This window comes from Galleria mellonella, unplaced genomic scaffold (genome assembly GCF_026898425.1).
Source record: "Galleria mellonella isolate WM207_F2 unplaced genomic scaffold, CSIRO_AGI_GalMel_v1 utg78, whole genome shotgun sequence".
In the NCBI taxonomy this organism is placed as follows: Eukaryota; Metazoa; Arthropoda; class Insecta; order Lepidoptera; family Pyralidae; genus Galleria; species Galleria mellonella.
The window spans coordinates 6116907-6141348 of NW_026442151.1; the positions used below are offsets into that span (position 1 = coordinate 6116907).

Genomic DNA, 24442 nt, shown 5'->3' on the forward strand with positions numbered 1-24442 from the left:
TGTCCCCTATCTGTAGGCGAGAACAATAAAATAATAGTTTTAGATATACTCAAACATTAAAGAAGGATCCTTTATATCACAAAGTTTTTTTTTAAGAATTTAACAATTTGAAAGAAAAATTTGGTAAAACATTACAGTATTTGAATACGATAAAATAAATATCCAGACTGTATATTTATTTTAAAATCCGATAATTTTATAGCCGAAGTTTAATGTACTCGTATATCGAATCCCATCGGCTATCTGATATAATTTTTTTTTTTATTATTGTCGACAAATAGTAAATGTGGTGTAAAATTCGATACGATTGTAAACTAAACGTATGCGCACAGAAGCGAACCGGTTACGTCCAGCCTCATTCCTACAGCCCGACGACCCATTTGCTACTACGGAGTGACAGCGACACATGATCACATAGTTTGATGAGATGCGCGTGCGCCGCCCGCAGTGTGCACGCAGCTTTTGATCCCTCTGTTTAGATTAGATACAGGACTGACTTATGGTCCTCATTTTAATTTTATATTCAGAATAAATTTAAATTGTAAATCATTGACAGAATAATCCCTGATTTGCCGTTAATAATATGTAACAGTTTGATCTTTGTATTGATGATTGGACTAGTAATCTGACTTGGATGAATAAGAAGCACTGTAAAAGTAAGTATTTTGATAAATGAAATAACTTGAATTCTTTTAAAGACGTAGGTATGCAATTTATTAGTTGTGTCTAAAAATGTTATAAAATATGAATATCGTTGATACAACTAATTAGCTTCATAAGAAGTTGTCTTATTGGCTTTTTGTTTAGTTTTGATTGCTTGATTTTAATTTGAAATTAAGCACTACACAACTAGAGATGAAAGACCACAGAGCGTATGTAACTAAATTCACTTACGGATCAAGTTATATTGGTTACTTGTTAAATCCAATTGTTTCACATAAAAGGAATTCTATATATAACATGTTTGTAATATTATGTATCGTAAAGCCGTCTTTATGTAATAGGAATTTGATTTGATTGTTATTTACGATTCGCATGAATGTCTAATACATTATCTAATTTATTTTGCAATTAGATCAATACAAGGCTATTTTGCTAGTTTAGTGTTTGACCGCCAATTATAATTTTATACAATAAATATTTTATATTTATTTATTACTGTCTAATTTCCTCTGGTAGAGAATTTCAGAGGAAATTAAATAAGTACTTATGAGCAGTGGATGGAGTTTAATTGAAATTAAATAGATTTAATATAAATAATATGACATTCCATATTTTCGTTAAATGGTACTCATTCCTGGAGATAGGTAATATATAGCAGTATTTATATATTAAATTAATACCAAATATATTCGGTTATCCAATATATGATATCAAAATGAAGAATCCGATTGAAAAGAATATAGATATCCAACTAGTATGGGCGATATCGAAATAAGTGATGACTTTTTTACCGCCATTAATGTACAGCGGAACCCAATATACAGATTTCGAAGTAGTACCGATATTACCAATTCCTACTCGTTAATGCAAAATGTTCGTAGATTCGAGAAAAATATATAAAAAACAAATGAGGACTAGCTTAAGTGGAGAGAGGTGATTTTGGTATATAATAGAAGAATATCTCTTAAATTAAAAAAGAAATCCCTGACAGCGTTTATATGCAGAACTTTATTTTGTAACGTAACATTTGAACGATATATTCATAAAGCGTGAACGGTTACCAATATTTCATAATGGACCTAAAACGCACGGATTGCCTGATCTTCAGCTATTAACATTATTACAAGGAGCAGGTCATGACCATCTACAGCATCACAATCGAATATAATAATTGCTTATAAATTTTAGCATACTAATCATTTTGTAATAATTACTTTGTGGTTTGATTATGTACATCCTGCAATGTTAGTGTTTGTTACATAATGATTTTATCAGAGCAGTGGATACTGTCAAACTTTGTAGGAATGTAGTTATCAGTTCCATTGCTGATCGATCTTGGTCTCGGGGTCAAGACAGTTTAAAAAAAAATGAAATTTACAATAATTCACCATCCTCATATCAGGCGACATACGCATAGGCGACGGTTACCACTTTCCATCAGGTGGGCCGTCAGCTTGTTTGCCATTCTAAGTTGCATAAAAAAAAATGCGGGTTGGCAACCGCAGTTAGGCTTTGGTGATGTTTTAAAAGGGACACTGCTGTCCATCCGTCGACCATTAAATAATTATTGATTATATACTGCATCAAGGTAAACTGAATTTTTTTTTGTTTTTATTAGAAAGATGGTACTGAAAAAATTCAAGTTTCTATCTCTAACCGATAAAAGATCATACGAAGCTAATTCATTTACTTTCATTATAAATATCAAAACTTTATTAAATTTTTGAAATAATGAAAAAAAATTACTCTTACGTTTAACGTTATGACGTTAACTTAACGTCCGTCTTCGGTTTTTATATTTTTTTGCGTTGATGATAAAATGATCAACGATATAATGACTCCATATATGATATCATGACTTTTGGAGTATGGATTGACAGTTCAGGCATGTCGTGTTACATTATAAATTGAACAAAAATAAAATAGGTATTCAAACGAGCTGTCATAATTCTTTTCATAATAACCACGATATAAAAAAAATTATATAAATATAAATGCATGCAATGGTATCATCTTGTAATTAAATGATGCATCATCGACTCAGAATGGTCACATCATATCTATTATATTTAGCAAAGCAGAAGTTCATATAATCGTGGCTATATGTGGTTGTATTAGTAATAAGTTTTGTTTACAAATTATCGATCCATCCAGATTTCGCATAGATAGATAGAATTTTCCAAAATAATATATATCCTGTGTTACTCCCTGATAATCTAACTTTCCATAGGAGATAGAATTTTTAAAATAGATTTGGTAACTTTTGCATTTATCCATTACAAACAAATTATCAAACCTTAATAATAATATTAATACAGATAATCCTTTATACGATTAATTTAACACGTGAAATGCCTTGCAGGAATTATCCTGCAAGGCATTATTATGCATTAGCATATCTCTTTGTTCAGTAATACAATTCGTGCTTTATATTGTCAACCATTATAATAACAGTGGAAACTACTAGCAAAACCCCCCAAATGGGAGAGGCTATGTTAAACATTGGACAGTAAACGGCTGATGCAATACAATACCAATTGTGAACCATATAAATTTGCATGGACAACAGCTTTATGTTCCCATAATAATAGGTCACAAAACTTTTATAAATGTATGTGTAGTGATACAAAATAATATTGCAAAAGTTTAGTAACTAAGCTATTATACTTCTTATATTAAATATTTCGATGGCTTCCTTTCCTTTTGAATATGGTAGAAATAGATATCTGTCCACCATCATCTCAATTAGTTATATTAATAATATCTTTATTGCAGATATTCTAAGCTTAGCCTAATGTTAGTACATCTTACAAAAAAAATATAACAATTTTACAAGTTTGGTTCTTTCTGTGGTATCAAATTTGTGGTTCCACAGCAGTGATCAATGTAAGGGCAATCCAATCATATTCAGGATGTCGTTGGTGCTGCCCAGCACTCTACACACTAGGGAGGCGCATCTTTTACGCATTGTGGCATAAAAGGCATAAAATCGACGCGGGCTCCTGTAAATGTCCCTGATGATTCATTTATGTGTAATAGATGAATGAAAGAGGAAATATTTCCATTTCGATTCATTCTATTTCAGCATTATCTTCCTTTCTAACCATATCATTTTTCACACAACTGCTCTGATTGCATAAAACTCTGAATCCCTGGAATTAAATATTGTATAATGATTTCGTGTTATACTGATAGAGCAATAATAATTTTGAAATTAGGGTTATTTTTTTATTCAAAATATTTCGTGCAAGATTTGCGTGTACGTTTTTGCTCATTTACTGTAATCACCTTGTAGGTGTATGACATAATCAATGTTTTGTTCATTTCACAATTTTTGTTGCTGTAAATTGCAAACTTGGTAAAAGAAAAGCAGTTCGTTCGCTGTTTCTGTTCGAACTAATTGGTTAATAACATGCTTATTTTAACTAAGGATAAAGATAGACCAAACAAATGAAATTTTGTAATACGCATTGTAATTTTCAAGTTTTTTTTTTTTCAAGAATACAAATTTGGAATTTACTTTTAAAATTTCAAGCTTCTAGGCCAACGGGAAGTAATTTTGCTACCCCTATGTGTTTTTATCATATAGTTCGTAAATAAGTGTAGTTATGTGTTTGCAAATTATGCACACTGTTTGTTATTATATACATGATGAATATTCATCACCGATACTTCGACCTGCGTGTTTCTAATATTTCATAACAATATTCTTATTAATATTATAAATGTGAAAGTGAGTTACTTTTTTTATACAACTTAGAATGGCAAACAAGCTGACGGTCCACCTGATGGAAGGTAGTACTGTCGCCTATAGACATGAGCAGTACCATGGACATCACAGACTTTATTATTTCGCCCATGATACCCCCCTCCCCCCATGCATTACCATTCCTGAGGACTCAGTTGTTATTCCTCTGTACCCTGTAAATTCACGCTATATCTCACACTACAAACCATGTACAACGAAACACAGCCATGCAAACACAACTGCTTCACGGTTGAAACACGAATGGAACAGAGGTACCCTTTTGTACAAAGTCTCCCTCTGGTAAATGTTTGTTACCTTATAGCGCTTTAACGGCTTAACCAATCACTATAAAATGTAGTAATATACGTACTATATGTGACGAAGAAGGATATAGCGGACGCGGACGAAATCGCGGGTAAAAGCTAGTATGTGTATACAGAGCTAAGTATGTGTACGAGGTCTGTCCGGAAAGTTCGTATAAAAGTGTTCTGGAATGCGAGAAAGAGGAGTGGGGAGGCCAGGTAAGCGCAGGACCCCTTCCTTATGTCCCTAACAATGCTTCAGTTCTGGTCTGACCGCCGTGCGGTGCGAACTGGCTTGTCACGCCATCTGTGAAGTTACCTCTTAACGAAACCCCGTCGGCATGGAGCCCGCTTCCGTTGAAGAGCAGCGCGTCGTAATCAAGTTTCTCTCGAAACTCGGCAAGAATGGCCGTGAAATTTTTGCCGATCTAATTCGATAAGACATCCGGGGAACCACGAACAAAAAAATCAAGAAAATCCCGCTCAAATGTCAAGACAATGTTGATTGTTTTTTTCGATGTTCGGGGGATTGTCCATCAAGAATTCGTCCCTCCAGGCCAGACAGTTGATGGAAAATTCTACGTCGATGTGCTCAGACGCCTCAAAGCTCGTGTGGCACGAGTTCGTCCAGAATTGGCGCGAGAGGGGCGTTGGATTCTTCACCACGACAATGCCCCTGCCCACACCTCTCTTGTTGTCCGTGAGTTTTTGAGTAAAAATTCCATTACGGTGACCGAACACCCCCCTATTCGCCGGATTTGGCCCCGTGTGACTTCTTCTTGTTCCCAAAAACCAAATTGGTACTTCGGGGGCGGCATTTGGGGGACATAAATGAGATAAAAAAAGCTACGACGGGGCAGCTGAGAAACCTACAACCAGAGGACTTTCAAGGAGCCTTCTCACAGTGGAAACGGCGTTGGCACAAGTGCATTATGTCACAGGGGGAGTACTTTGAAGGGGATAAAATTGATTTACCTGAATAATTGTAAAATAAAATTTTTAAAAAACTTTTATACGTACTTTCCGGACAAACCTCGTATACTGGCATATCACTGAATTTCCTGCAATACTTCTGCAGTCATCCCTCCATCTAGTGGGAGCCCGCCTTACACTGCGGTTGCTTGTAGATGGTCGCCACTTAAGCGAAAACCGTTATTTCAAATTTAAACTATGTGACTGATCCTTCAGTCGATATGGTCACTTTACTTCTTCGACTGATTTCCCTGTTATGGTTTTCTGTTGCACACTAGGTTGTATCCTATGATATGAGTAACTGAACACCATAGGTCTCCGACAATATTGATAAATGTGTTTCAACCGTGAAGCAGTTGTGTTTGCATGGCTGTGTTTCGGTTTGAAGGGTGGAATATGGCGTGAATTTACTGGGTACAGAGGAATAACATCTGAGTCCTCAGAAATGGCAACGCATGGGGGGTATCATGGGCGAAACAGTATACTCTGTTATGTGTATGGTACTGCTCATGTCTATAGGCGACGGTTACCACTTTCCATCAGGTGAGCCGTCAGCTTGTTTGCCATTCTAAGTTGTATAAAAAAAGTCGATTGCTTGGGTACCTTTGTCCCATTCGTGTTTCAACCGTAAAGCTGTTGTGTTTGCATGACTGTGTTTCGGTTTGAAGGGTGGGATATGGCGTGAATTTACTGGTTATGTCCATGGTACTGTTCATGTCTATAGTCGACGTTTACCACTTTCCATCAGGTGGGCCGTCAGCTTGTTTGCCATTCTAAGCTATATTAAAAAAAATATCACATACATTATTTGCAGTACAAATACTATTGCAGGTGTCGCTACATTCTACAATTAAGTGACATTGAGACTCATTTACATGTAGTATCAGTTCCTTACCTTATTTAAAACGAAGATCCATATCCGCTTTTGTTATTTGTTTCCATGAAATAAAAATTAATTTTCACAAATTTTTCAAAGTAGTAAAAATGGCATGGCTACCTCACCTGGCCTAGTGACTAGCGGGGAGTAAGTGATGATAGGTGAGGATGAAAGATAAGTTCAATTAGCCTATCGTAATGAACGACAAATAAATTAAATAACAATTAGTGAGCTACTAGAAATTAATCACGGTTATATTGTTAACTATAAGGTCATTGGACTCCATTACTAACATTTCTTCCGCTCCTCATTTTTTACACTGACACTTTTTTTTAGCCATCGAGTGATAATTACCATTATAATAGACAAATCCAATATTGTTCAATATTTTACTGCGAACCGAATCGCTTTTCATGTCTTCGAATACTTGACATTTTGACATTACCATTAACCGTTGATTAGTCACGGAAATTAAACCTTATGGTAGTACATATTAAAATCTATTCTTGTAATTACTGTCACAGTTGTTTTTTTTTTCTATAAGGCGACCGTTTATTAGCATGTCCATACTCGTATCTGTAGCAAATTTAATTCAAAATGTTCAGCCGTTTAAGCTTGATGGAGTCATCTAAACATCTTTTCAAACTTGTACATTTATAATATTACTCGTACTCCGATATACAAGATGAATGAGGAATAAATAAGGATGTTCACTGAAGAACCAAAGTTATTGACATAGCGCGAAGGATAAGTAAGCTAAGGTAGCAATGGACTGGTCACAGTTCGGAGAACCGATAACGATTCTTGAGTGGCGACTCCATATAGGTAAACGCAGTGTAGGATGATCTCTCGCTAGATGAAGTGACGACCTCAAATGCGTTGCAGGGAATCAGTGGATGCAAGTGGCTCAGGACCGTTCCTTATGGCAGTCTGTGGGGAACGCCTATGTTCAGCAGTGGAAAGCTAATATGATGATGGTGATACAAGAGGAAATATAATTCATTCGCGTCCTTTTATGAGAATGTTTTATCTAATGTAACTCGACAATTGAAAGCACCGTGTTAACAAGGTCGGTCATAATTTATGACGTTTTTAAATGAAGGCTTGTTTGGGGCAAATGTTCAGTTCCACTGGTAGAACACTCCCATACATTGTCGGTAAAAATGATTTCGCTTTCATGCCATAAACACCTCAAATTTAAATGATACCATGGATACCTGGAACCACATTTTCGAACAAGTTCATAATATGAGTACACTCAGTTAATGATATCAGATTTTCTTATGATACTATGGTATGGAATGGTACTCCCCTTTTACACTATTGGTATACACAAGCGGAACAGTGAGAGATGATAGTTTAGATGAAGCAAGTCAGTTAGCCTACCGTGACGAATTCCACAAGTATTAACTATTATGGCTTCCAGGAGAAATCGCGGGAAGTCGACCTGATAGGGTATATCACTAGAAATGGGGCTGTTAGACCCCATTACTAATAATCCCTTTCCCCGCAATGATATCAGTTAGGTATCAAGGAATCTTTATGCTGATTATATTGCAAAAGTCGGGTGATGCTGTACCTCTGGTTTCCTAGCGTTCATAGGCTCCACTTACCATAAGGCGAATCATATGCTTGTAAATCATACTCGTTCTTTAAACATTTTGTTTAGGTATATCATACCAAAGACAATAAATTTAGTACGAATTGTGTTTTTAATTGTGTGATTTGCATTTATTGTTGGATTTAAGGTGACTTCATACAACCAGATGACGCATGCACCATCTAGACATATTAAATAGTAATTAAATAATTTGTTAACCTGTTATTTTGGTAGCTATAACTGATCGACAGAAGATCACGCGTAATGATCCAGTCTGTCTAATCGTTACATTTTGTCTAAACTGCGGGCTTAGATTATCTGAGAGATATTTTGATATTCTCCACCCACGAGTGAACGTAATTTGTGTTTATGATAACTAATCCAGCCATAAATTCAAGTAAATATTTGTGAATTAAAACAATATCCTATATCTCAATACCTCTGTCCCATTCGTGTTTCAACCGTGAAGCAGTTGTATTTGCATGGCTGTGTTTCGGTTTGAAGGGTGGGATATCGCAGTGAATTTACAGGATACAGAGGAATAACACCTGAGTCCTCAGGAATGGCAACGCATGGGGGGTATCATGGGTGAAACAGTATACTCTGTTATATCCATGGTACTGCTCATGTCTACATACAAGCGACGGTTACCACTTTCCTTCAAGTGGGACGTCAGCTTGTATGCTATTCTAAGTTGCATAAAAATAAATATTCGTGACGTAAAATAGGTTGAAATGAGATAATGATGTCCAAGTCTATAGGATGTATACTATATGTATGTATACAAATGTATTACATAATAAATTAGAATAACTAAATATGATTATGTATTTTAGTTGGTATTATTACTTTTTATACATAGAACTTTTGATTGTAAACTGTACACGTACGAGTATATGAACAGTTTAGTAGATATAGATGGACAAATAGTTCATATCACTATTATTATACTGACATATTTTTTACTGTTTTAACTATTATTATATTGATATATTTTACCCATCACTTCATATATGTGTTCTAAATTTTTTGCTCGACTTGAATAAATACCTTATATATCAAATTTTATAAGGATTAATTGCCCCAACAAACAAACTCATTTTCACATTTACAATATCAGTAAGCATGTATTGTGCAAACAAAATATATTAGTATTTTCTACAACTTTGTTCTAGTAAACAGTTCGTGTTGTGTCAAAGCGTCGTGCAATAAAAATCATTGTTTAAAACTGTAGTAAACTTAGCGAGAAAATAATCCAATACTGTCGGCTGCACTGCTTAACTTGGTTATATGACTCAGACGCAAGCACAAACAAAGCTTAGTTGTTGCAGTAAAACTTGTATCCACGTAATTTTGTAAGAAATATATCCAGATTGCATATGCACTGTTGTAACTACGAGTATATATTTATTCAGTAGAGGACGCAAGATGGGCAAATGCCAAGAGCGGCAAAAAATTTGGACCGCTTGATAGGTAAAATGAGCGACAAATTAACGTTTAAATACTAACATTTCTTGAAATTTATAAAATATTTCTATTTTTTCCAATTACATTATTTCCTTCCCTATGTTACATCTACAAATTTTTATTTCTATGAAAACAAATTATTTTTTGGACTACTCATATTTACAGTAAATTCAGAATTAGAATATTTACTGTCTCCTGTAAAATTTTGATGGTGTCGTGTAAAGTCAAAAAATATTCCCGGTTAATTAACGATTTTTGCACGAAGCAAATTTCTTAGTTTGGACAATATGTGATTAAATAACAAACGTATGTATAAACTTTTTAAGTTTAAATTCTCATATTAGCCGTATGTACAATATATATTGAAAACCTACTAAGCAGCCGACTTTAAAACAAGTTCATTAATAGAACTCCTAACTCGTGATACTAAACTTAACCTATATATGTCAAATATTTAGGTTGGGGCACGGTGAGGTGCCCCTCCCCCTGTACCATCCCACAGTCCGATCTATAAACCTCGAGAGAGAGTGGTAGACCACTTGACCTGGTTTGTTTTATGTAAAAGTGAACCTTATTTATGCACAGGGAGATTAGCTCGCCTTTGAACTAGTTGTCAGCAATCTGTACATTGATCATATTGCAAAATGTGATAATAATAATATGTATACATATAATTTTAACATAATAATAGGTATGTACATACATTGTACTGTGTAGTACGGTTGGTACAGATATAGGTAAGTTTCACTTTATCTAATCCCAGTAATGTGATCCATATAACTGCAACTATGCACTAACTCTATATAAAATCACTTTCTTTTAATGCCAAGAAAAAAACTGACAAACATACTAGTATTATTTGCCTAGCCTTTGTTGCTGTTATACATTAACGCAACATCGATAATTGCCACAATAAAGACGAACAACAAACACGTTGTAAGTGTAGATAATATGAGAGTAGTCGCTAAACAATATACTTTATGATCTATGCATTGTAAATAAACATATAAAAAGTTTTTATCTAAAATATTTTGTTGCAAAGCTGATAAGTTATCATAAATTTCTTAAAAAATGCAGACTTCAAACAAAAACCCGACACTTGTTCTTATTGAATTTTATTTCCCATGTATTAATAATAATTATTGATGAGAATTAGCCTCTCGTCCAAATAAAATCTTACCTGTTAATATTTATACAAACTACAACAATAAAATGTATGACGAAACTTCTGTTTGAATATAAAACGTTCAGCTCAGAACATTTTGGTCGAAGTTGTTATGGATGGATAGGTATAATTTAAGTTTCCGTTCTAATCGTCTAGTGCTTCATAAACAAACCAGTCCTCTTTCATTTCGATATATTCCTCATCTCGTATATAGGTCAAACGATGACGCACGTGTGCATACACACCCTATACCCATCTCACATTAACGCACCACTCCTGCATACTTAAGAAACACAATGTATCCCACTGTTTGTTTACATAATTGCCTAGTCTGTTGATTTTATATTTCAAAGATTGTGATCGGCATAGTAATATTCTATTACAATTCCAAGTTTTTTTTTTTCTAAATAACATATTATTAACAAATCATTCCACGCCCATCTATTAAACAATATAGCAATTGTTGGACGAGCTTACAAATTCAAGTCTGTGGATGTTTGTCGGTAACAATGGATATGAATTTGTAAATATGTAATCATTGCAAAAAGTTCGCTTTTGTATAAGTACTAACATACCTAAACAACTCAACACAAACGTCTATGCATGTAAATCAACGATTAATCTATCTTTGCTGTAGTTCTTACTCGATTACCTGTTGTAATTAGAATCAATTTGCAGTCTTATAAATAGATATGGTATTGAAATTACCGCAGTGCTTTTATTTTCAACCGTCTTAAAAAAGAAAGAGGGTCTCTATTCGGTTGCATTTTTTTTATGTTTGTTACCTCAACTCTGTCAGTTATAAACCGATTTGGAAAATTCTTTTTTTTATCTGAAAGGATATACTCACACAAATATTTAGTCCCACAGAAATTTTATCAAAATGGGTTTAGTAGTTCAGTTTAGATATACAAATGACTAGTTTTGCTACAATTGAATTCGCTTTTTTTATGAAACACAATCTTACGAGTATATAAGTTAGTTTTTTCACTTTATATATATATTCTTTATTACACTTATAAGTTACATATAAAATAATCTAATGACATTGTAAAGTTTTAATTAAGTGATCTCATATCTCTAATTTTAATACATAGATGTGATTAAATAAAATTATATCTATATTGTAAAATGCTGCAACAATACGAGTAAAGGATAAGGCAAATGACTCAGGTCAGTGAGCTCATACTGACATCAACCGATCGACGCTGCGCAGATTTCACTTATACTCTGCTAATTTTAAACAAGCGTAGGATATTGACAACTTTACAGTTCAACCCTATGTAATATTTGAAATTACATCATTAAATCCTTTTATGTAACAATAATAAGCAAGCAAATATAAATCGGATGCGGTGATCGAGGTTCACAAGCGGTCAACACTACACGCGACTTGCGCCTCTAGGCGTTCAGCAATCAAACTGTAAGCACGGCCTGCCAATTGCATTTAATGGTCACATGTTGCTTTGTGACGTGGCCAGAGGCGGTTTCCGTCAAGATTTTCCATTCAAAGGAAACGGAATTACTATAAACTTTATGCAGCCCTGAAGATCGGCGACAATGAATGCATGTGAGTGACTCGAAAGAGCTTACGAGGTCGCAGAACTGGCACCCCCGTAGCGGCGCAGGGCGGCCGTAGCTGCGTTCTTCGCTTCTACGAGTAGATAGCGCGTCATTTCAGTGTAGTCCGAGCCACGCTGACGAGTGCACGCGTCATGACGATGCCATCCACTAGCACTGCGATGTAAATCCAATACATCGTGACGGTGCAGTCAAATTTGATATTCTAATTGGATAATCAAATAAGTTGTAAGTCACCAACAGTGTACAATTGTATTGTAATGAGGCAGTACGCACAGCAGTCGAGGGCGGACACACGAGAAGTAATCTAACCACGTGAACATCTTCAGTTCCATGGATGAGAGGAACTATGGAATTCGTGCCCAGTGATAACCAACCTTATTTCTAGTGAAGTGACTTGAACAGTGATGAAGGGATTATTCAAAGGTTACCGGAGCCAGCAAAATTAATTCTTACGCGGAGTTCGGAACGCGCGCGGTGACGTCCCACGGGACGCGCCGCCGCCAGTTCATCAAAGGTTGGAAGAAAACCATGGGGGTCATCTCCAAGACGGTTGGCGTTGTTTTCAGTCTGTGAGTCCCAAAATTCTATATACAACTATTAGCAATAAAATAGGAAAAGTTTCGGTTGTGACATTCTATTTATGGTTATCTCTGTTACATCGTTCTTTATTACACGAATGTTGGCGAGGATTAATTTATTTTTATTTGTTGACATTATTTAATTTAAAATTATCTATGCAATTTATCAACAAAAGTCAACTAGTCTAGAATGGAGCGGCAATAAAAGCCTTTTACTGGGCTACGGCGTCCCTGCACAGACATCGCTTGCGCAACTGCTCCTATTCGCACGTTCGTTGATACTCACGCGCTGTCGGCCGCACAATCGTAACCTAATGATGTCTTGTTTTTCTTTGACTCCATTTCCGGTTCCCCTTCAGAGCGTATTCTATTATGCACAAATTATAATGCACACAACTATTCATTAATTGTTGTCACTGTGTCATCACTGTTTACATTGTGCTTAGTGCGCTCTCATATTACGAGTAGTTCGAACGCTTTCGCTTTAAATGTGTTAATGACGGTTTTAATCTAAGTGTAACATATCAGATACGCAACAGTGCGATCTTTCGAGGACGAGTGAAACTGAATGTAAATGTAGTTTCTATTGTTGTATTTTTAGATCTGACCATCTTACTTTTATTTCAACTAGAAAAGAGATACAATGTTTTTTTTTTTCAGGATCTTTCCTATACGTGACTATTAATAATACAACTTTATATTGCGGTTTGAAATATTTAGGTTATTACAATTTCGCTATAATTGTTTGTTTTCCTGTGTTCCTCAAAAAGTAGAACGTTGTATGTACGGTACATTTGTTTTTGTATTCAATACTATATCATTATTTCTTTGTTATTATTTCCAAAACGGTACCTATTGTAATGTTTATACATACTGTTTCAAAGACATTTTGGACGCATTATTGTTGTTTGTAATTGCAATTCTATATTTAAAATAGGTGACATTGTTATTAGCAATCCCTTGAAAATGAACGTGATTTATGAGATAAATGTTTAACATCCGTGGTACAGCACTGTAGGACCGTTGCTTTATAAAATAGGTTTAATTTTCGGCTGGGCCAGTTGTAGACTTTTTTAAATTGGATCGTGCCCGGGTGTTTTTTGCCTGATTTCTTATAATACAGGATATTTTAGGTTGACAACTAGGCGATTAGTGTGACAATATAGCAGTTAGTTTTTTTATTAATCTCATTACATTTAAAATTTTCCATAATATCTATCAGCGGTTATTTTTAAAAAAATCTTTGAATATATCGTAAGACTATACGATCAAAGTAAATGGTTCATTTTACAATTTCAACTCGCAAATAATATCAGTATACAACATGGTATACGGGGTAGGTGATTATGACGTCATTAAACATTAGCCAACGCAAGCCGTGCCACGAGCGGCCCCTACCATCAACTTCTATCTAAAATTAATAGAGTACAACAACTCCGTAATGTGGAAACGGACCGTTTATCTTGATTGACCTAAAATGTGGCTTGAATTCAATAGAAGCTAGAATTGTAGTGCCAGCAAAATGTTCCCTTGAGCAGAATAAGACCAGCCCCAATCACGATGGTAGAATGTTGTCTGTCATTCTTATTCGTTTATGCAAGTTTTCAATTCAATAATATATTTTAGTCTTCTGAAAAATCTGTTACTTTGGTGCGAACGTCTATTCATTATACTGACAATCATACCGGCATATCTATCAGGCAGAACTTCATTCTTCTCATTTATTAATATTCTTATAAAGATACAAATTTCTTAAACAGAAATTTTATTGCAAATAATTTCTTTATGATACAAACAAGTATACAATAAAATACTAATAAGAAATATATCTCATTAATAATTTGAAATGTTTCAAATTCTAATTCAGAAATTTATTAATTTTGAATGTTTTTTTTTTTTATTTCATTACAACAAATCTTAACTTTAGTTCATGGATAATTTATTGGAAGACATTTATGAATATTATAATACAAAACTCACAGTAAGGTTGATGAATGTGGAGGCAGCGGAAGAGACTTGTGTGAATCAAAGCATTTGACGTTCCATAGTTTCTGTCTACCCTAAAGGGAGACAGGCGTGACAGATATGTATGTATATATGTAAAACTTATTGTAACCATCTCCAACAAGTATTCGTCCAATTTTGGTATACGTAAACCTATGTTTTCCACAAATCACTCGAATTATATAGCACCACTGCCTCTAATTTATTGATCGTCGCGAGTGCTCCGTAACATTTATTTGGCCAGTGTCAACAGTCAACGGGATTTGTTATCTCGCATTGATAGCGTTAGTTCTTAATTTACAATCCTCACGGTAACTACAAGGAAAGGTTCTTTCTTGTAAAGGATCGCTTTTGTGGGACCTCGATTCGGGAAGCGGCTTGCGACAAAGCGGCGCCCTTTGTTGCCCTGTAAAAGCGGTCGGTAGTTACAGATACGAAATACAGCTTTTTAATTCAATCTACAATGTTTTTAGAACGAAGAAAGTAAATACCTCTATAAAGGTACACGTAATTCCTTATTTGTTATAAAATACACTACTTTTAGTAGAATACGCTTCGGAGATTACGTCTACGTTTAATAAAAACATAAATAATGGTTTACAATAGCATACTTACCTAAATAAGTTATTATTGCTAGAAGCATCCTGGATTGTCACAGACCACAGCCCATATATATAGAGCAAAATAGCCAGGACAATATTTAATGCCAGAAACATAACAACTTATTATATTGAATATGATCATTCCTGAGGACTTCATCATGCCCCCCCACATGAGGAAGTCCTCAAGAGTAATAATGTTCTGAGATTCTATAATATTTATAACATTTATAACGATGTTTATTATTTGCCCATAAATGATATTTCGTTTTGTTTAGCATTTTGAATTGTATAAAAATAGTCCTACATCTAAGACAGAAAACAAATTCCACAAGAAGATTCTCGTTACAACTTCTTTTTTGTATGTATGTTGCGCAATAACTTCACCGACTTTAAACCGATTATGACAAAAAAATATGTCCCATATTGTAATTTGTGTCTTTTTTGTTTGGGGAACAAAATCTTAAATTATTCAGTTGTAAATGCATTAGATAGTTTGTTAATTAACGAATTATGAATTTTCACATTTTTGCTACATTTTCAATTATGTCACCAGTTTCTTATCTTTCAAAGGAAGTGGCCAAAGGTTAGCAATATTAACAGGAATGCCGCTTGAAATATCATCGTCTTGACAAAGTCTAACCAAGCGATAACCTCCCTAATGAGTTTTACTAAGAAACTTAAAACTATTACGTAAAATGTAAGAAAGGAGTGATATATTGTTACAGGACAAAAAGTTCATTAGAATTTTAAAACTAAAACCACCGAGGCCATTTGACTGCGTTAATGCTTGATCGTCCTAAACAAACTTAGTTAATTTGTGATTTATACCCCTCCTGTTGGTTTTAATTTATCGACAAATAGGAAAGGCGAGAACTTTTATAACAATCGTAAATCGTTTACTTTTTCATCTAGTCAAATCTGTGTTCGTGCTCCCATATAGTTAGTCGCGGTACAATCAAAACGTCATAATGGTTTCGGTCGTAAGTCGTAATCCACTCGTTCGATATGGGAACAACCATTGTCGGAGATCGTCTAGATACGGTATCGATATCCAAAGCTACACAACTCTCTCGTGATATAGAATAATAAACCGTAACGCCTCGATATAATGGTCAGTTGGCGCACTAGATAAATTTGGCGTTACTCTTTAAACACGTTAGTATCGGTCATCACGTTTTGGACAAACACCATGATACGGATTAGAGCGTGTGTGGATAATTGGCGTTACTCGCGCACATTGATATTGTAACGAGTTTTATTCTTTCAAATAATGATTAGGACACGTATGTTATGGTATGGTCTACTAAGTAACGCCTACTTATTAAGGAGTCACATTAATTTATTAACAAATATACTTTTTCATTTATTATATACGGTGAAATTTGCTGATTAATATATTGTAACCATTGAGTGGCAATACCAAGAAGTGCTAAGTGCTCGTTACATGTTTTAAAAAAATTATGTTTTAGCAATTTCTAAAAGAGTCACGCCTATAGTGCCGATTGCCAGACTTCTTTTTAGCAAAAATTATAATAGTATTCGGGATTCCCCTAATAAGAATGTAACAGATGTCAAGAGGCCCACATTATCTTTCTCGACAAGAAATGAGGTCCTTCATTCATTCACTGTTTTTGACTAAACAAATATTGGTCTTATATAAACTGCATCTTGTCACACTTGAGTCTAAATAATAATGAAAATTGTTGGTGCCTTATAAATTCTTTTTTCTTTCCTATTCCTTTAATTGTTATAGATAGGCAAGTTAGGTAAATAGTTTGAAATTAATCTGGGATATCAATTCAAGGTACGATAAGGTCGATACACCTACATAAACTAAATCCCTTAAAAATTATAAATAAATGATCGACGGTGGTTCCGTATAAATACATTTGATTATTATTATATCTACAGATTATAATTAATGGTATAGAAAATATATCTAGCCTCTCCAAACTCTAATCAGTAAGGTTCAATACACCTGAATAATAATTATCCAAAATGTAATTTATAGTGTAGTGTCGCCTCGAGCTAAAGCTTGGACCAAAGGATACATATTCATGAATTGTTTACAAAATCTATCAATATGTTAAAGTTGTGAGATCATCCTGATAAAATATAAACTATTTGTAGGCTTCTTATTTTAAAACTAATACCTAGTTTAACTTAATTAGTTTACCGGTGATGGAGTTGTTACTCGCGTCTCTCATAGACGACGCGACATCGAACGACGTATTAATTATTATTTAATAATAATTCGTGTGTCATTGAAGTTGAAAGGTAGACAATTTTAAAAATTTTTTAATGATACATTAGTTTAAAATTATGAATATTATCTAAATTGTTGTTTTTCAAACATTTTTATGTCACGACCTACGAAAAAGCCAAAAAATTAAGTAAAAAATCTTGCGACCCCGTCCCTAAATCAGTAATATACTAATTTCTGTATTCGTATGATTTTACTAATTAGTATTCGTACAGAATAATAAAAACAAAGCCCTTTCCCTGTATCCACAACTACCACACCACTACCTTAATAATTGGTGACAACAAGTGACTAGCAAAAAAAACTACGTTCATATCCAATATACAAAAAATATTTTTAATAAATACAATACAAATTATACAAATATTTTTAATAAATACATTGACAACACTTATGGCCATTAATAAAAAAATGACAATCCAGTAATCTGTTCGATCTGACTGTGTTTAGTAGAAGCTATAGTGGATGAAATTAGTCGTCGAATGATTTGAAAGTCATTCGACTGTGACCCCTTTTTAATAACAAACACGACCCCCAGGTTGAGAAACGATGATCTAAACTAATATTATGATTTATGCTCAAAACATATTTACCGATTTTAAAAAAATTATCACCTGTAGAAAGCTACATTATCAACTAAAAGGCTGAAAAAAGAAAACCGGGCAATGATGTGATCGTTGATAATGAACCTTAACAGTAAACATTTAAGAAATAATGAATAACGACGTATGCGATTTTCATGTCGATCAAATTGCTTTATAATTGTTATTCAGGGATGAGAATGCTAAAATGATTTCTATTACTGAGTCGTTATGATATTGTTTCACTTTTTTTTTTTTTTGTAATAATCGGGCTACTGAGTCCTCTCTGTAGATATGAAACGAGTGAAACAGAAATGCGTGCGTTGTTTTCGGTGGAAAGGTTAAGATGACAACTGTACCTAATCTCTGGTATAAAAAGTGTAACTCGTAACAATTAAATAATGTGCACACACTGTACGCAGTGACACGGTTTGTTCACTGATGCTCTGTGGAAACAAGTAGTTTATATAACTTTCTGAAGTTTCTCCCGTTTAAATATCTAGTATATAATAATATAATAGTAATTGTTTAGGGAAGGATAAGCAAGCTGAAGTGGCAATGGGCTAGTCACATAACTCGACCACGGGCAAACTCAGTGTAGGACGACCCCCCCATTAGATGAGTGACGACTCAGGACCGTTCTTTATGGCAGTCTATGGGGAAAGCTTACGTCCAACAGTAGACGTATAATGACTGAAATCTCTCCCTTGGAAATTTCGGTAAATTCCTTCTTAATTTCGTCCTTAGTGTTCATTTACATTATTTAAAGGGTTTTTTTTTTGTATTTCGAGTTGCGCCCAAACTAATTCAGTCTCGATTGAAGTTAATTTTTATTTTTGTATAACATAACCTTGTCCAAAGCCCAACGGGATGGCTCGCGGTCACCTGGTGGTATAGTTGTTCTGCTTAGAGAACCGGGTCTGTCCAAGGAGGACCAGGTTATATACGTTCTCTAATTACATACAATTGTTATGTATATAATAAATACAGTTCATGTTGAAGGTTTTTCAAAAGAAGGAAGTTCTTGATTTGCTTGTACTTTTTGCGACGCAGATTTGAACCGATTTTGATAATTCTTTTTGCAATCAATATAGGTTACTCCTTTTCTTATTATTATTATTGTTGGAATATAAATTTTGTCAAGATTGAAGACGTTGTCTTTTTTTTTAATATATATTTCTCCTATGTCGTTATTGTTCTAATTGTTAAGTACAATTCCTGCATTCCTCAGGTCATCATAGTTCGACTGTAATAAGTAATCTATTCTTTTTAATAGGTGTGATAACAATAAAACATTAATTAACATAACAGTAATTGAAATAATTATATAAGATACTGTTTTATGTTCGACTTTCAAACATAACTGATTATTAAATAGATAAGAATGTTTCAGGTCCCTCTGTCAAAAGCCAATTCTGGATTTGTATCAAGATGAAATATTAACGATACTTATTATCAACACAGATCTTCTACGTGTATAGTAGGTAGAGAGAAAAGAACAATGCAAAAACTCTCTGTCCTTACAAATAACAACGAATGAATGAAATTTTATTGCAGTACAATTGTAACATCTGCTACATACTCGTAAATCCACTTCCGTAATTTGTCTTGTGCATTCACGTTGTTTTCGGAGATTTTTAAACTGCCTGTAAATATTTGATAGGATTACATATCTTTTCAACGTACGATTACTACCAAATCTAACCACTACTACAGTGTTTCAATACAAAATGACATCGAAGTCATTAAGCATACGTAAAACGAAGAATATACTCACGCTATAATAATGAATATGATGAATGCTCTACCATAAAAAAAAAGAAACCATCTTTAGAATATTAATTATATCTATAGGACAGATTCTTCGTGAATTTTTTTTTTAATTTTGTCTCCCATATTAACTTTACAGCTGGACGCGTCGTATTAGTAACACGGGAGGCTTAAATTTTCTGTCGTGAAAATAATTCATTATACTGATAGAGCGCTGCTTTAAAATTATTTCAAAGGGCGGCGGTAGTCACTTACCATCAAGTAAGCCGCATGCTCGTTTGCCCCCTGTATTGTAAAAAAAAATTCAATCTATATGAACCAAAAATAGCAAATAAAAATATCCATTTCTGCAACTCTGTGGCATTCGCTCTTGTAATTATGGAGTACAATCAAGCTATACACCAACTCTATCCCTTCCTTTCTCGTAGGTGTCGTAAAAGGCGACATTATGCGAACTTAATGGTCGAGGGATAGGCAGCAGCGTCCCTCTAATAACATCACCAAAGCCTAACTGCGGTTGTCAACCCGTCTGGCAAGCGTGGAAAATGCTGGCAAAGCCCCTCAATAGAGGGAGACATGTTCAGCAGTGGACAGTTGACGTCTGATATGATGATGATGATGATGATGATACACCAACTCAACCCTTACCACTCTCATCGCACTTCACTTCAATGATTTAACTTGATCTAACTTTAAATAAATTGAATCGGCTGAATTAAAAATAAATGAACTCACAGAAATGTCACCAGTTACGTCAATACCGTCTACAAGTTCGAATCCTGAAATAATACTTCAGTACGTCAGTAATACGGCAACGAGTAATCATAAGGCACCAGAATGAAGCCCACGCCTGTTTGCTTACGTTTGTGAAACTAAATAATACTTCTACGACACCCACTTTAACTGGAAACTTTTTAATAACTAATAATAATGTAACGGCTAATAAAACCGTTAAATATCAAATTCAAAAAGGTTTTTTTTTTAATGGGTGATAATGGTATGGTAACCCCGTCTGCGCTATCGGTATACACTGGCGGAGCACCAGTGATAGATGACTCATGAGGATAAAAACCGATCAGTTAGCCCATCCTGATGAATTCAACTAGAATTAGTTGTGATGGTTTCCAGGGGGAACCACGTGGAGGTCGACCTGACAGGGTATATTGCTAGTAATGGGGCTATTTGACCCCATTACTGACAATCCCTTTCCCTCCATTCAAAAAGGGTTCTCACTAATAACGTTAAATTTGTTTTTATGCAACTTGAAATGTTTAACTTTTTTTATGTAACTTAGAATGGTAAACAAGCTGACGGCCTACCTAATAGAATGTGGTAACCGTTGCCTATAGACATGAGCACTACCATGGACATAACAGAGTATCCGGTTTCGCCTATGATACCGTCCATGCGTTGCCATTCCTGAGGTCTAAGGTGTTATTCCTCTGTACTCTGTAAATTCACTGTCAAAACAAAACAACCATGCAAACACAACTACTTCACGGTTGAATTACGACTGGGACAGAGGTACCCAAGCAAATAACTTTTGTATAAAGTCTCCCTATATTCCAAACTATATGACGATCACTTTGAAAACTGGTAACCGTCGCCTATAGATATGAATAGTACCGTACATGTTTCAGAATATACTGTGGCGTCCATAGTAATATTTATACGGGCAAATTCACCGTTTCTAAGAACTGAGTTGTAGTCTCTATACCTCTGTATAGATACATATACATAAAACATTACATACAAACGGGTAAAAATGAGCAGGTACTTACGACCTTGCATTATATGTGATCACGAACAGACTTTATTGTAACAAACACCATTAAAAAATCAATAATATTAATAATTATATAGAAATGAGGTTTTTTAATGTACCATGTAGTGTTATATATATATATATATATATATATATATATATATATATATATATATATATATATATATATATATGTATATGTATATGTATATATATATATATATGTGTATATGTATATATATATATATATATATATATATATATATATATATATATATATATATATAATGAGAAAGAAATTCACCATGTTCTGCAATTTTCCATTATTTTTTCAACTTCATCCGATAGTCTTCTTCAGGGACGTATAGCGCTTTGCGTCACAGCGTCTCGCCTTGTACTATGTTATATGGCGTGAATTGAGTTAAAACTTTTTGGTTGTTGGAAGAAGAAAAGGTTGATAATTACTTCAGTGTAAGTTGATCATACGAAACCAATAACTTTATGTCAATTGCATTATACATATAAGTAGTAAACGAATTAATTAGGCTCTGATGATCCTCAAGAAGAGGTCAAGAATATCAAAAGATCTTAAAGAACCCTAAAACCGCTTTTTGTTTTAGTGGATAAAAATGGAATACTCAATTGGTTTTCGCTGGCTTTATAATAAGGGATAATAGGTGAGGATGAAGTCAGGTCAGTTGGCCTAGCATGAAATATTCAGTTAGTAATAGTATAGTACAGTAATAGTTTTCAAGCATTCATAGACTATAAACGTATGGATATGTAAAAGGCAAAATTAGTTCTCATTATAAAAGTTTACTCATTAAACCATTATGATTAACCTAGCCTTAAATCAGTATCTAATCGCAGTATACGTATATGCTTCAAGTATATCATTAAAAGACAATTTTATGGTGCCCTATAAGCAGTAAAGATAAATTGACTTTATGGTGGAATATTAATAATTACTACGCTTCACAGGAGTGTCCTTACGCTCTACAAATTGGTCATTGTCTTCATTTCCTGTAATAGATAACATTTCGACCAATTTCATTTATAAACGCTTCGATATAGCTTCTTTGTAAAAATCAACTCGTGAATACATTGTTATCTAACTTTGTCTTTGTAATTCATTACTTCAGTCGATTCAATGTGATATTTTAGGTCCAAATTAAAAAAAGAGGAACCCTTACTTTATTGTATATATATTTACGTTATATTTTCATCAATTTTTAATTTTGGGAGTTTATATTAATTGAAAGATTTTTGTCTTATATTAGCAACACTAAAGTCGATTTTTTATGGAACAAAATTTTAATCTATTATCATCATCATCATCCTGTCTTTATTTGGGGTCAGCGTAATGTTTTCTTCCATTCATTCAGTTTGAAAAAATTTAGTTTTTTATTCTCTTTCTAAATTTATCATCTTCACATATATATCACATTTACATACACTATCTGTCTCTTTTTTATTTTATTTTTTATATAAAGTATGACGGATAATCATCAGAATATCAACATCAGTCAACATGATGTGCTACAATGGTGTCAGACACGATGTTTTCAAATTCGATTTCACATGCATATATAATGTTAGTCAGGATACAGTATTATGGTGTCTACTTAGAAATGAATTTACAAAATAATTCATCCATAATTAAGTGGCGTGGCAACAATCAAGAGGGTCAGAGTTGAGTCAGCCCCATGCTTTTGTTCCCTGTAGCATTGTATCCGTTTCCTGTCGCCGGCGCTGTCTGTATAAACGGCATTAATTGACGAGCATTAAGGGCATGGTTCGGTGCTGTTTGTTGACCCGCTGGTTGCCATGTAATGATATCATTGATGGAAAAATGTATCCCTTTAATTAACGAGTGAGATCGTTAAAATCGGTTCACGATTGGCGAAAATATCACATAACAAACACAAAGCCCAATTAAAAAGTGCCTTTTTGAATCCTGTTAAAAAATACATGCTATAGCTTGTTATGCTTATAACCGCTTTCATTTTAAATATAGGTATATATAGATTGACTACGATAACATGGCACGTCCCTTCAAAATCTAAAGAATTAAAAATGTGTAACTGATAATATTTACAAGGTTTTGACCAAGGTGTATTTGTCTTTGGCCAGACCGCTACTGAAGACGTTTTCTCATAAATATAAACAGATCACTGTTTTGCAAACAAACTAGCTAAAAAGAATAAGTTTTTTTATGCAACTTAGAATGGCAAACAAGCTGACGGCCTACTTGATGGAAAGTGGTAACCATCGCCTATAGACATGAGCACTACCATGGACATAACAGAATATACTGTTTCACCCATGATACCACCCATGCGTTGCCATTCCTGAGGACTCAAGTGTTATTCCTCTGTACCCTGTAAATTCACTGCCATATTCCAATCTTCAAACCTAAACACAGCCATACAAACACAACTGCTTGAAAGTTATGTTACTTTAACAAATCAAGATAAAAGTAATCCATGATAACGTTAATC

The 24442-nt window shown here is 34.1% G+C and overlaps 1 protein-coding gene across 6 annotated transcripts in view; it reads left to right on the forward strand.

The window, feature by feature from the left end:
• The window catches only part of LOC113517335 (E3 ubiquitin-protein ligase HECW2), a 128415-nt gene that overhangs the window by 81353 nt on the left and 22620 nt on the right, over positions 1-24442 (forward strand). Inside the window, exon 1 of one of the 6 annotated variants that reach the window (XM_026901830.3) lies at positions 12258-12947. The exons of the other annotated variants lie outside the window; for them this stretch is intronic. Coding sequence (XP_026757631.1) covers positions 12907-12947 — 41 coding nt within the window. The 5' untranslated portion in view covers positions 12258-12906. Of the gene's footprint in view, positions 1-12257; positions 12948-24442 lie in introns of those variants that run through there. 6 annotated transcript variants of the gene reach the window in all.